Genomic DNA, 13,741 nt, shown 5'->3' with positions numbered 1-13,741 from the left:
TAAACCCAGGGCTTTGCACATGTTGGTCAAGCATTCTACCACTGTGCTACATGGGATGGCATCTTTTAAAAACCTGTATTCTCTTTATATAATAAGATTAGCCAGCCTAACTTCATATTCCCATAGTCAGAAATAAAACTAATAGAAATTTTTCTGTTTTACAGAGTAATCAATGAATATAACCAGTCATTTTTTGACAAGTTATAGAAGTAAAATGTCCCCCACTCCCAGCACTGGGGATAGAAGCCAGGGGCACTGTGCCATGAGCTATATCTATATCCTCAGCTCTTTTTTATTTTTTATCTCGATAAGGGGTCACACTAAGTTGCCAGGCTGGCCTTGAAATTGTGATCCTCTTGCCTCAGCTCCCGAGTTGTTGGGATTATAGGCATCTGCCACTATGCCTAGCCAAATCTGTATATTGTAACTTACAAAAATCTCTATACAATAATATTCTTTCTCTAGACTCCAGAAGTGTAGTTTAGAGTTCTGTGAATGGTGGCTTTTTCCCAGTCATGCCTCTGGGCAAGCTTCCAAAGTCTCCTCCCCAGGACGTGTGAGTTTGGGTGGAGCCCACTGAGCACCTGTCACTAAATGGTGGAGCTGCCACAGCAACTGGTTGGGCTTCTTCTTTCTTGTAGGGCATATATCATTTCTTTGAATGAGGTTGTCATTCTTAGCCTCAAAGTAGCCCTTAAATGATCATGAATTTGAGTTATGCGTGCCATTTCACCTTGAAATTTTTATCAACCAAACAATAAAATCAACACGCGTAAATCAAAGGCATTTCTGTATATCAGCGACAAAACTTCTGAAACGGAAATGAGGACAACCACTCCATTCACAATATCCTCAAAAAAATAAAATACTTGGGAATCAACCTAACAAAAGAGGTGAAAGATCTATACAATGAAAACTACAGAACCCTAAAAGGAGAAGTAGAAGAAGATCTTAGAAGATGGAAAAATATACCCTGTTCATGGATAGGCAGAACTAACATCATCAAAATGGCGATATTACCAAAAGTTCTTTATAGGTTTAATGCAATGCCAATCAAAATCCCAACGGCATTTCTTGTAGAAATAGATAAAGCAGTCATGAAATTCATATGGAAAAATAAAAGACCCAGAATAGCAAAAGCAATTCTAAGCAGGAAGTGTGAATCAGGCGGTATAGCGATACCAGACTTCAAACTATATTACAGAGCAGTAGTAACAAAAACAGCATGGTACTGGTACCAAAACAGGCGGGTGGACCAATGGTACAGAATAGAGGACACAGAGACTAATCCACAAAGCTACAACTATCTTATATTTGATAAAGGAGCTAAAAGCACGCAATGGAGGAAGGATAGCATCTTCAGACAAATGGTGTTCGGAAAACTGGAAATCCATATGCAACAAAATGAAACTGAATCCCCTCCTCTCGCCATGCGCAAAAGTTAACTCAAAGTGGATCAAGGAGCTAGATATCAAATCAGAGACTCTGCATCTGATAGAAGAAAAAGTTGGCTCCGATCTGCATATTGTGGGGTCGGGCTCCAAATTCCTTAATAGGACACCCATAGCACAAGAGTTAATAACAAGAATCAACAAATGGGACTTACTTAAACTGAAAAGTTTTTTCTCAGCAAGAGAAACAATAAGAGAGGTAAATAGGGAGCCTACATCATGGGAACAAATTTTTACTCCTCACACTTCAGATAGAGCCCTAATATCCAGAGTATACAAAGAACTCAAAAAATTAGACAATAAGAGAACAAACAACCCAATCAACAAATGGGCCAAGGACCTGAACAGACACTTCTCAGAGGAGGACATACAGTCAATCAACAAGTACATGAAAAAATGCTCACCGTCTCTAGCAGTCAGAGAAATGCAAATCAAAACCACCCTAAGATACCATCTCACTCCAGTAAGATTGGCAGCCATTATGAAGTCAAACAACAACAAGTGCTGGCGAGGATGTGGTGAAAAGGGTACTCTTGTACATTGCTGGTGGGACTGCAAACTGGTGTGGCCAATTTCGAAAGCAGTATGGAGATTTCTGGGAAAGCTGGGAATGGAACCACCATTTGACCCAGCTATTGCCCTTCTCGGACTATTCCCTGAAGAACTTAAAAGAGCGTACTACAGGGACACTGCCACATTGATGTTCATAGCAGCACAATTCACAATTGCTAGACTGTGGAACCAACCCAGATGCCCTTCAATAGATGAATGGATTAAAAAAAATGTGGCATTTATACACCATGGAGTATTACGCAGCACTATAAAATGACAAAATCATGGAATTTGCAGGGAAATGGATGGCACTAGAGCAGATTATGCTTAGTGAAGCTAGCCAATCCCTAAAAAACAAATACCAAATGTCTTCTTTGATATAATGAGAGCAACTAAGAACAGAGCAGGGAGGAAGAGCAGGAAGAAAAGATTAACATTAAACAGAGACATGAGGTGGGAGGGAAAGGGAGAGAAAAGGGAAATTGCATGGTAATGGAGGGAGACCCTCATTGTTATACAAAATTACATATAAGAGGTTGTGAGGGGAATGGGAAAATAAACAAGGAGAGAAATGAATTACAGTAGATGGGGTAGAGAGAGAAGATGGGAGGGGAGGGGAGGGGGCATAGTAGAGGATAGGAAAGGTAGCAGAATACAACAGTTACTAATAGGGCATTATGTAAAAATGTGGATGTGTAACCGACGTGATTCTGCAATCTGTATTTGGGGTAAAATTGGGAGTTCATAACCAACTTGAATCTAATGCATGAAATATGATATGTCAAGAGCTTTGAATGTTTTGAACAACCAATAATAAAAAAAAAAAGACTATACTCTAAAAAGTCATAGAACTGTTAATTTGACCAAAAGTATTTATGAAAAATTCATTAATGTAGGAAGGTTTAAAGATAATTATTGTATATTCAAGTGGTGGAACACTATACAATCATTAGATAAAAGTTTTTGAAGAATAATGATGGAGATCTAAATGGTTTGCTAAAGGTAAAATGGATATAGAGTCTATATACAATATCCCATTTAAAAACGTATTCACAAAAAAAATGGAATTACATAGTGAGATAATGAACTAATTGAAGAAGCATGACCTTTGTCATCCTGTTTCAGCTAATCTTCCAGTGCCAACGATTGCAGCAATAGATGGCCTTGCACTAGGTGGTGGTCTTGAATTGGCTCTGGCCTGTGATATACGAGTAGCAGGTAGGTGAGAGTTGATCCTATTAAAAATGTAATGTTCAAAAATGGATTTTGTATTTACTTTTGAGTTAATTCCAGTATTTTGTTCTGGTCCTGTTTTTGAGTGAGACATTTTAAAAGTCACCTGTTGGGCCTCATGGTGCATTTAGAACCCCACTGAAGAAAGGGATCTTCTGTTGTCTCTTGCTCTTTTATGGCAGTAGGAAGAGATGCTAGTATTTAGGTCAGACAGATGTGAGTTCGAACTGTAGGTCTTGTCCTTTTCAGATGAGTTTTTTTCCCCCCCTCTCTAAATGGGGGAAACCACTGTGGGAGTGCTTAGACCAAGTACTTAATAACTCTTAAGTGCAGTAATAATAACATAATCCCTTTGCAATTCATTCTATTCCTAAGTGGTTTTCTGAGTATGTAGAGATGGTTATGAAAATAATGAAGACAATTAGTGTTGACCAGTTACTGAGTGCTGTCCAGGTGCCTGGTACACACTTGACATATATTTAGTCACTGAGTGTGCCTAGCAACGCTGCAAGCACAGAGCTTTGGTGCAGGAAGACGCTGGGAACAGAAAGAGGGGAAGTAACAAGGCCAAAGGGGTGACTGAACGGGAATCACAGGCCACAGTTCTGTTACCCCCCTGGAGTAAGTATGAACACCAATCTTCTGTGTTGGTTTTTCTGGACAATGTCTTCCAGAGAGTTTCAGCTCTAGCTCTTCCATGGGCTCTGGGACTGATCAGACAGCAGACAGCAGTCATCATTCTTCCCTTGGCTCCCATTGTCACCTGATATGGCAGCATGATATGGCTGCATGTTAAAAGTAGAGTCAACATAATTCATTTAAATAATTTGAATTGTGTCTTGAGACTGGTGGTTGCTTGTCCTTATATATGTTTTCTTTCTTTCTACTTTAAGTCCCTATATATTCTTTTAATGATGAAATCAGTTATTGTTTTATGGTGCTTGAGATCAGTTTGCTTTTCAGTTGACAAGCTAAGGTATCTGGAATCCATTTTGAAAGAATGCAGGCTCTTGTAATGAGGATGTGAAAAATAGTAAGTACATTTGAATATGCACATTAAGAAATGATGAAGATGTCGTAAGGTACTTGTGAAAACAAACATAAAAAAAGGAATGCTTCCCAACTGTCAAACAATAAAACTATTTGTTGAAAGTAACTAGAGACATGGTCTTGAGAAGTTGCCATATCTGATATATTAAGCTGCTTGATCTAGGGGACAATTCAGGCAGCTAAAGAATTTGTGCTTGTCAGACACAGTCTCTCTCCTGATCCTGAATAATTACTGAGATCCAAGCCTTCAAATATGACTTGGTAGTATTAGCTCTAATAATATAGTTACAGTTCTTGTCTTTTACCATCCAAAATGAATTCACTGCCAAGCAGTTTTTAACAGAAAATGTTGTGTTACTCTCCTTATATATAAGTAATTTAGAGTATTTTCTTGTTTCTCTAAGTATCTTTTGAAGTGATTATAAAAATAGTGACACCAGTTAAATTAGTAAACAGTGTTTTAATGTATCTTAGTTTACTAACGCTTTCAAGTTGTGGTTTTTTAATGCTATGATGTGTATGTTTCTTAATTTTCTTTTTTCTTTTTAGCTTCCTCTGCAAAAATGGGCCTGGTTGAAACAAAGTTGGCAATTATTCCTGGTGGAGGTATGAGTTCTTCACTCCCGTCTCTCAGTATTCTTACTGTGTTCCCAGTTACAGTGTCTAAGGCAAAATTCTGTTCATGGAAAAGGCAGAGGAGACTCCTGTATTGTTGGCTCTTTTAGTGAAATCCCTATTCAAAATATGCTCCTTTTTAGCTGCAGATGGTGGTCATATACTGGCTATTACTTTCTTTTTGTGCTGTTTTCTTTGCTTTTCTATGTTATTTTAAGTTTTCAATTATTGTACAGTCCACATTGATATCACTGCTTGGATCTCTTGTTAAAGGACTACCTGGCAGTTTTGAAACTTTTTTTTTTTTTTTTTAGTATTTTTTGGATGTTGATGGGCCTTTATTTAGTTCATTTATTTATATGTGGTGCTGAGGATTGAACCCAGTGCCTCACACATGCTAGGCAAGTGCTCTACCACTGAGCCACAACCCCAGCTCCAGTTTTGGAACTTTTATTCATGCATTTAAATGTGTGTGCCCTAACTGAGAGCTTCCTGCACACAGTCAGACCCTGAGTAGAAGAGGAGAGATGGCTTCTCTGTTGGTCATCTTTGTATCACTGGGACAAAATACCTGAGGTAGACCATGTAGGAGGAGGACAGGTTTACCTTGGCTCATGGTTTTGGAAGTTTCAGTCCATGGTTGGTTCCATTGCTTTTGGACCCGTGGTGAGAAATTACATGGCAGCTGGAAGGCAAAGAGGGAAAAAGGGACCTGAGTTCCAAAACCACCTTTAATGGCATGCCCACAGTGACCTCGCTTCCTCCCATCAGGCCCCGCCAGCCAAGAAAACAAAGCTGGGGCCAGGCCTTGAATACATGGGCCTTTGGGGAACATTTCAGATCCAAATGAGCATCTTCCCAGGCTTTGGGCCATATTTTTTGTTTTTGTACAGCAGGACAAAGGTTGCGGTTAGTGGGTAGCCTGAATTTGGAGCTGAGGAGGTTTTGTTTCTTCTGTTCCCATGAAGAACATAGATGAGCTGCTGCTTTTGTGAGTGTCATATAAGAAAGCACCATTTCAACATTGACAGTGAAATTTTGCATCATTTATAAATCTGAATTTTTTGCTATTGTGATTTAGAGAATTTGGAGATATTCCCATTTCATGATGTCCTTCTTTGAAACAGTTGTCTTCATTTAAGGATGTGTATGGTATAGTAATCTTCCTTGGTAACTTTCACACGTAAATGACAGCTTATCAGTGTTATGGATGAAATAACTGTACCGTGTAAAAATTAAATACAGTGTTGAACATGACAGATGTCTGCAGATGAATAGGTTTAAATTGTATGTTTAAAGAGTATGTGTCCTGGGTAGGGTAAAGAATTAAAACATAAGGTAGGTAGAAATTTAAACTTAAGTTATAGTGAAATTGAAGACTACTCAGTTCATGCACGAGAGTATTCTATTTTGGTCATCCACAAAAATGCTATTTTTTAGGCCCAAAGCATTTAATATCTACCTGTTCTACCATGCCTACCTTGTCCATAGTAACTAATGAAAACACTAGAGAAGGGTTTATAAGAGAATGAATCTATTTGAAAAAAATTACCAGATAACTAATTGTGAAATAAAATGAAATGGAGAAAAAGTGTGACATTGCACATTTTGGAATTTCTTTTAAGAAATAAACATTTGGGGGTAATTAGGATATAACTAATCTTAGAAAGATAGTGGCTTGCATGGTGCATCCTCGTTCCTCCCCACAAGCTATGGCAATCTTGGAGCCTATAAATGTGACCTTATTTGGAAAGACGATCATTAAAGATGTAATTAAAGGGTCTCAAAATGAGCATATCCTGTATTATCTGAGGGACTCTTAGGTTCAATGAGAAAGTGTCCTTACAAGAAAGAAAAGAAACAGGCAGAAGAGAAGATCATGTGAAGACAGGGGAATAATGCACACATAAGCCAGGCAATGCCAAGGATAGTCTGCAGCCACCAAAGTGTGGGGGAGGGCACCATGGGACAGTTTCTCCTTCAGAGTCTCCAGAAGGATCCAGCCTCACAGAGACCTTGATTTTGGATTTCTGCCCTCCAAAACTGAGAGAATAAATTTCTGTTGTTGTTAATATGTGGTATTTTTTGTTACAGCACTCTTTGGAAACTGATACTGTCACTTTTCAATGATATTAAAGTAATATGTTTAGACAAGGGTTAGTAGGTGGAAGAGATTGGGGATGGGAGGAAACTGAACTTGATAATTTGAATACTTACCATGCCTTGAAGATGAAGTGTTTTGTATTAAAACAACCAAAAGTTAAAACACTTCTATAATGAAAAAAATGGATTGTACTTCAGAAATGAGGGTGAGCTTTATTGGCTTCCTTCCTTCCGTTGTGAATGCCTCATGAGTGGCATTGTGAGTGGCAATGTGCTATGCCTTGTGAGTTCCAGAAATCAGAATTTCTCCCCAGTGTACTTAAGTTCTTCAGCATTCTTTTCAAGTGGACCCATTAATTAGAATACTTTTTTTTTTTGGTAGATTTGAATGAATTTGTTCTCATGTTTTCTCATGAATGGTATCATTTTTCTAATTTTTATTAAATGAATTTTATCATAAAAATTATAGTGCTTTAATATTTTCCCATTTATTTATAACAGCTGGTTCTGGCTGGGCACGATGGCACACATCTGTTATCCCAGTGACTTGGGAGGCTGAGGCAGGAGGATTGTGAGTTCAGAGCCAGCCTCTGCAATGGGAGGCACTAAGCAACTCAGTGAGACTCTGTCTCTAAATAAAATACAGAAAAGGGCTGGGGATGTGGCCCAGTGGTCGAGCGCCCCTGAGTTCAATTCCTGGTACTGTGTGCCGCCCCCCCCCCCCCCCCCCTGCCAAAAATAGCTGATTCTCTTTTTCTTTTTTTAAAAATTTATTTATTTTAATTATACACACACACACACACACACACACACACACATATGGCAGCAGAATGCATTTTGATTCATTGTACTGTTATAGTTGAAGCTTCATCACAGGGTTTCATAAACTGACTTCCAGACCACTCACGTATAATCAAATCAAGCCTTTATTGAAGCACACTGGTGGCGGCTGACCAGAACATAAAGCTGTTCCCCTGATCAGCCCCGAACAATTGCAAGGGCACTCCTTATAAGCCTGAAAACCGCAAAAGGGATGTTCAGGGGGTCTAGCCAATGCAAGCAAGCCAGGTTACAGAAGCAGGAGAGTGCAGTCAAGCAGAGGGAAGCCTAACCAGTCACAGTTAGCCCAGTCACCCCAGTTACAGAAACAGAGCCCCGTTACCCTAGTTACAGAAACAATGCCCCATTAGGTAGTTCCGTGTTCTTAAAGGTTTCTATAGCAAAAGGAAAAGAACATCTTGCCCCAGTCATGACTCTTCTACTTGGCCTGGTTGTTTTACAGGATGAAGTCATAAAACCAAATGGAGTCACATTTGCTCCTACTATCACATTCCCCACTGGTTTTAGTAGGTTTGATGTCAATCTTGCACATCATTAGGCCTCAGGTTTTTTTTCCATCTTTATGTGTTTAAGGGACTGTACTGGGCTCGCAAGACATAACCTTGACCTCACCTATATTCTTGTGTATATGGTTTAGGAGGGTTTTTAAGAGGCAGGATCCTACAGTAATACCAATCAGGAGAAGGACTAGAGGCCCAACTACGGCTGAAATGATGGTAGTCAACTAAGGGGACCATGAGAATAGGTTTTAGAACCAATTGCCTGAAGTTTCTAGTGCTTCATCTCTTTCCTTTAACCTGTTTCTCACAAGCGCCAAACTGTCCTTTATTATCCCAGAATGGTTTGCATAGAAACAAGTTTCTCTTGGAGCCATACAAAGTCCTCCTTGTTTCAGAAAGAGACCATCTAGACCTCATCTATTTTGGAAGACTATTTCTGTTAGAGAGTCTAGTGAAACCTCTAGTTTGGAGATCGACCTTTCTAGTTTTCCTAAATCTATATCTATTTGACAGCTGAGGGACTTCCCAAACCAGCCAGGAGGGGAACTAAAACGGGGGCAGCCAGTCTATGTGATAAATCAGTGGGCCCTGGCCTTTTAATAAGTCCAGGTGTTCTTTTCCCTTTACTCCATCAAAATAGTAGGTTACATAGTTCAGGGTTATTGACAGGTTGGAGATTTAGTCAAGGAGTTCAAAGTGGGAACAGAGAAGCACAATTTTTGGTGAATGGGGAGTTGTCCCACTTATAAGTTGGGTTGTGGAAGTAAGTGTCTCTTTATGGGAGATTACCCAGGGTGATCTTGGGAGCAGTTTCCCAGGTACATCTTCCTGAGCTAGACATATTGGCGAACATCTATGTTGACTGTAATTTTTTTCTCTAATATTAGGGACCTCCTACTGCCGTAAGGGAAAAGGGCGATGACTGTTCTTGCTACTTCCAGCTGAAAAGGGGCAATGTGCAGTGGATAAGCAGTTTGGAGTCCCTTTTTAGAAACCAAGTGGGTCAAGGAGTCCATGGTAAAAATGTGGCTCAGGAGGAACAGGATGTCAATTCACCTGGGGTGGGCACTTCTATGAGAGAAACAAAAAGACACGAGTGCTGGAGTAAGATTAATACAAATAGCAGTTGTAGCATCTGGAACCTGTCCATGAATATCATGAAAATGACAGAAATTAATAATTGTTTACCAGGAGGTGAAAGAAAGACCTGAGAAAATGTCCCCATAACAAGGCCTAACAAAGCCTAATAAGGCACTTTTTTTTTTTTTTCTTTAACGTTGTCAGAATTATCAGGAATGTAGACACAACATTTAGTTAAATTATTGTTAATGTCATCTGATTTTTGTAAAAATACCTTTTTGGCATAACCTCTGTGTTCAGTAAAGATCCTTTGTTACTTAGGATTAGATAATTATATTAATAAACACTGATTATATCTTCCTGTGTAGGAGGTTAGGAAGATCTGTAGGCCTTAAACTGACTAAAAACTTCTGGCAGTGTTTATTGGTAGTTATCAGGCATTTTTGCCTAAGAATTTCTCTTCTGTTGTCTCCAGTCTTACTTATTTTTGGGGATGCTAACACTAGTGTACATTTTAAGTTACATTAAAATAACTTGTTTGTTTTTAAATGTCCAGGAATGGCTGTGCTTTGGTTTTAACTGTTTTTGCTAGGTGTTTAAGACCAAGCTGGTCAAACTGACCTTGTTCCTATCTGTTGGTAAGAGTCAGCTGAGTTTCCTTGGAGGACATTTTTTGGGGGAACTTGTGAGTAGCACTTTAGCTCTGTTAGTGTCATCTGCATTAGGATGGGTCAAGGTCTTGCTGACCATATGGCTTCACTTGGAAGCATCAGGCATGTCTCCCCTTTTCAATGACCCTCCTCTTTTGCAGCATGTACACTCATTGGCTTTCTGTTCTCCAGAGGAGACGTCTCATTAATCCCCCTTATCGGGAGGTTATGTGGCCCAGAGTTGCAAAGCTTTTCCCCCTGTCCTGGGTTCAGGCTGACTTAGAGGGCAAGAGCCAAATATTGGTTTCTTTGGCCCCCTTTATTTTAACCTTAATATTTAAATTTGGCCTTGAACATCCAGTAAGTTAGTTTTACCAGTTTTAAAGTAAGAATGCTGGGCTTTAACTTTTATGTTTTACAGTTAATTTTTACATAACACAATATCCTTATTTTATTTATTAATTTATGTAATGCTGAAGATCTGCCTGAAGGAGAAGATGACACCTTAGCCTCTACTGTATGATCCAATCACTCTACGCCAACAAGGCAGCTTATAGACCCAGAGACTCCATTAGATTTTGGCTATAAAAACTCTCTTTTGCCAGGTCCTCCTCTCTTGCTCTCTCCTTTTTCTCTCACTTTCCCTGTCTCTCATTCTCCCTCTCACTTTTTTTCCTTTCTCTTTTTCCTTCTCTCTCTTTTGTGTTAATCAGACACTGTCACAGTAAAGGTCTCTTGGTTGCTCTAAGTGTAGTGGTCACATTTTTTTTTTTTTTTTTTTAGTTATAATGAAAATACAAAGTGAAATTAACAATAGTAAAATCATATTTAGCTTGTATATAATTTTGAGCCTTGGCTGAGTTATACATTATATTTTTTATTTGAGATCACAGTAATTTTTCCAATAAAGTTAATTTTTGAATATAACTTTGAATTAACTGAAATCTGGCCTACTTTGACATGCTGTAAGGTGGGAGGCAGAGCCTTATCTCAGGTAAGGCAGGGTTCTTCACAATCTTAGGTAAAATGTTTTAGTTTTAAAGTTGATCTTTGTCTCTCTTTTTAGATATAATTTTATAAAGTTTACGTATATTGTTTTCTGACTCTGTATGAATAGTAGTAGTACAATATGACATACATCTGAAACATTAATTAAGGAAAGGCTGAGAGCCCTTAACATTTTTTTCCAGGTGGAAAAGTGGCAAAATGTTTTATAATATTAATCTTTAAAAAATTAGGCTCTCTTACTTTTTAAAATATCTTTAAATTTTTGTATCTTATTGTAAAAGATAACATAAGATTTGGTTACAAAACATCAAATGATATAAATAAATCTCCAATAAAATTTATTATCTTTATAAGTTTAAATTACCATTACAGACAATTTTAGTTTGGAGAATACCAGCTTGATAAAATGTTTCTTTAAACCTTTTTTACCTTAAAGACTTGTATACCTGAAAGATATGAACATATTTACCACATTTTTATTGATGTTTTTATATTAACCAAGGTTAGCTTTTAAAGGAAAATCTAGACTCTGTAATGTAGGACAATACTTTAAAATAACAGTTGCTGTTTAGCCACAGATGTACAAACCTTAATTTCTCCAAGATTACTTGTTCTAGGGGATAAAACTTAACAGACACAATGTAACTAATATTTTTAGAAGTTTTTGTTATTTTAACATATAAATATATCAATACATTATTGTTTGTCTTTAGGGAACAACCTTGAATAGTTTTAACTATTTATGTTACATATATAACCAACTTAGTTACATATAAACCTTTTAATATTTGTCTTTTATTTATAGACATTTATATTACTTAATTAGACCCTTTTATTGTTTACTTACATGTATTATATTTTATCACATGAAGACTTTTTACCTGGAAACGTTTTTTATTAAATATATTTTTATATTTAGAACTTTTTAATAATTTTTAATCCATTGATCCTTTTTTTGTTTGTACCTTGAAATAAACCTTATAAATTTTTGAATTTAGATAAATTAATATATTTTAATAAGATGAAATATTTATTATTTACAGTACTTTAATTGAAATACAGTTGAAACCTCTTGACTCCTTGTGTGTAGAATTATACCTGTTGGGACTTTGTAATTTACAGTAACCTTGTTTTTATAATAACACAAGATAATTTTAAATTTCCTTTTTAGTTTACCAATTTATGAAAACGCCAACATTGTTTAAATATTTTACTTTCTGGAATTTAAGGAGTTAAGAGTACTTGATATTTTATTTAACAGACAGCATTTTAACTTTGTAAACCAATTAGATGTCTCTAGCAAACACATCCATGATTCATTTCATATACGTTTAGATGTAATTTATGTATCTTTTTTAAAAACAAGGTATCAGACAAGTGCATTAAATAGTATTAGTAATCTTTTTTTGTTGTTGAATAAAAATCCTAGAGACGATGGATATCAAACACTTTATAGACATTAACATTTTAACAGCTGTTTAACCATCTAGAAACAAAACTGTGCATTAGTAACTTTAAAGACATTTGTACTTTTATCTATTTTCCCGATTTGAATTGACCCTTTTAAATCATATTAACCAAAAGTATTTGGATCAATTTTTTTAAATTTTAATTTATGAGCTCATATGTCAATTTTTTGTACCAAATATATAGACATGACAATACATATAGTCAGTACACTGGTGCACCCACACAAAGCAAACAAACAAAAAGCCTTGTAGCTTATTTTTTTAAAAACCTATTTGATTGAGAGTTAACCGTTGTAAATTGGCCTTAGAATAAAGCAGAGTGTAATCAGAAAAACATATTAACCTATGCATATTGGATCAAAATTATGAGTTTAACAAATATAGAATTTTAAAAGTTTTCTGACCTTTTTCCTGAGGTGGTCCTGTTCATGAAAGCTGAAAAGAGTTGAGGGAACATAGACCAATGCCTGGTACCACCAAAAAACTTTAGTATGCTGATTTTAGTTCCTTTGAATAAATACCAAGGAGTTAGGTAGGTATGTTTAATGGTAGTTCTATTCCTAGTCTTTTGAAGAATCTTCATACTGCTTTCCAAAGTGGTTGTGTAGTCCCACCAACAATGTATGAGAAACACCTTTATCCCCACGTTCTTGCCAGCATTTTTTTTTATTATTTGTATTTTTTATGATTGTCATTGTAATTGGAGTGAGATGAAATCTTTTTTTGGTAGGACAGGGGTACCAGAATTGAACTCAGGGGCACTTGACCTACAGAGCCATATCCCCAGCCCTATTTTATATTTTATTTAGAGACAGGATCTCTCTGAGTTGTTTAGTACATAGCTCTTACTGGGGCTGGCTTTGAACCCGCCATCCTCCTGCTTTAGCTTCCCCACCTGCTGGGATTACAGGTATACATGTGCCCCTGTGCCTGGCGCTTGAAATCTTAACATAGTTTTGATTTGCATTTCCCTGATATTTAGGGATATCGAATATTTTTTCATATATTTGTTAACCATTTTTATTTCTTCTTTTTTAAAAATATATTTTATTTAGAGACAGGATCTCACTGAGTTGCTTAGGGCCTCGCTGATTTGCTTAGGCTGGCTTTGAATTCATCCTCCTGCCTAAGCCTCCTGAGCCACTGGGATTACAGGTGTACACCACCATGCCCAACTCTTATTTCTTCTT

The 13,741-nt window shown here is 37.1% G+C and overlaps 1 protein-coding gene across 4 annotated transcripts in view; it reads left to right on the top strand.

Moving 5' to 3' along the window:
• Positions 1 to 13,741, top strand: part of Auh (AU RNA binding methylglutaconyl-CoA hydratase) — a 155,034-nt gene that overhangs the window by 63,638 nt on the left and 77,655 nt on the right. For 3 of the 4 annotated variants that reach the window (XM_071602575.1, XM_027955417.3, XM_027955418.2), the window contains 2 exons: positions 3,129 to 3,221; positions 4,836 to 4,892. The exons of the other annotated variant lie outside the window; for it this stretch is intronic. In XM_071602575.1, the coding sequence (XP_071458676.1) occupies positions 3,129 to 3,221; positions 4,836 to 4,892 (150 nt within the window). The remainder of the gene's footprint in view (positions 1 to 3,128; positions 3,222 to 4,835; positions 4,893 to 13,741) is intronic. 4 annotated transcript variants of the gene reach the window in all.

This window comes from Marmota flaviventris, chromosome 16, assembly GCF_047511675.1.
Source record: "Marmota flaviventris isolate mMarFla1 chromosome 16, mMarFla1.hap1, whole genome shotgun sequence".
NCBI classification, from domain to species: Eukaryota; Metazoa; Chordata; class Mammalia; order Rodentia; family Sciuridae; genus Marmota; species Marmota flaviventris.
This window is presented reverse-complemented; position numbering and strand designations above follow the sequence as displayed.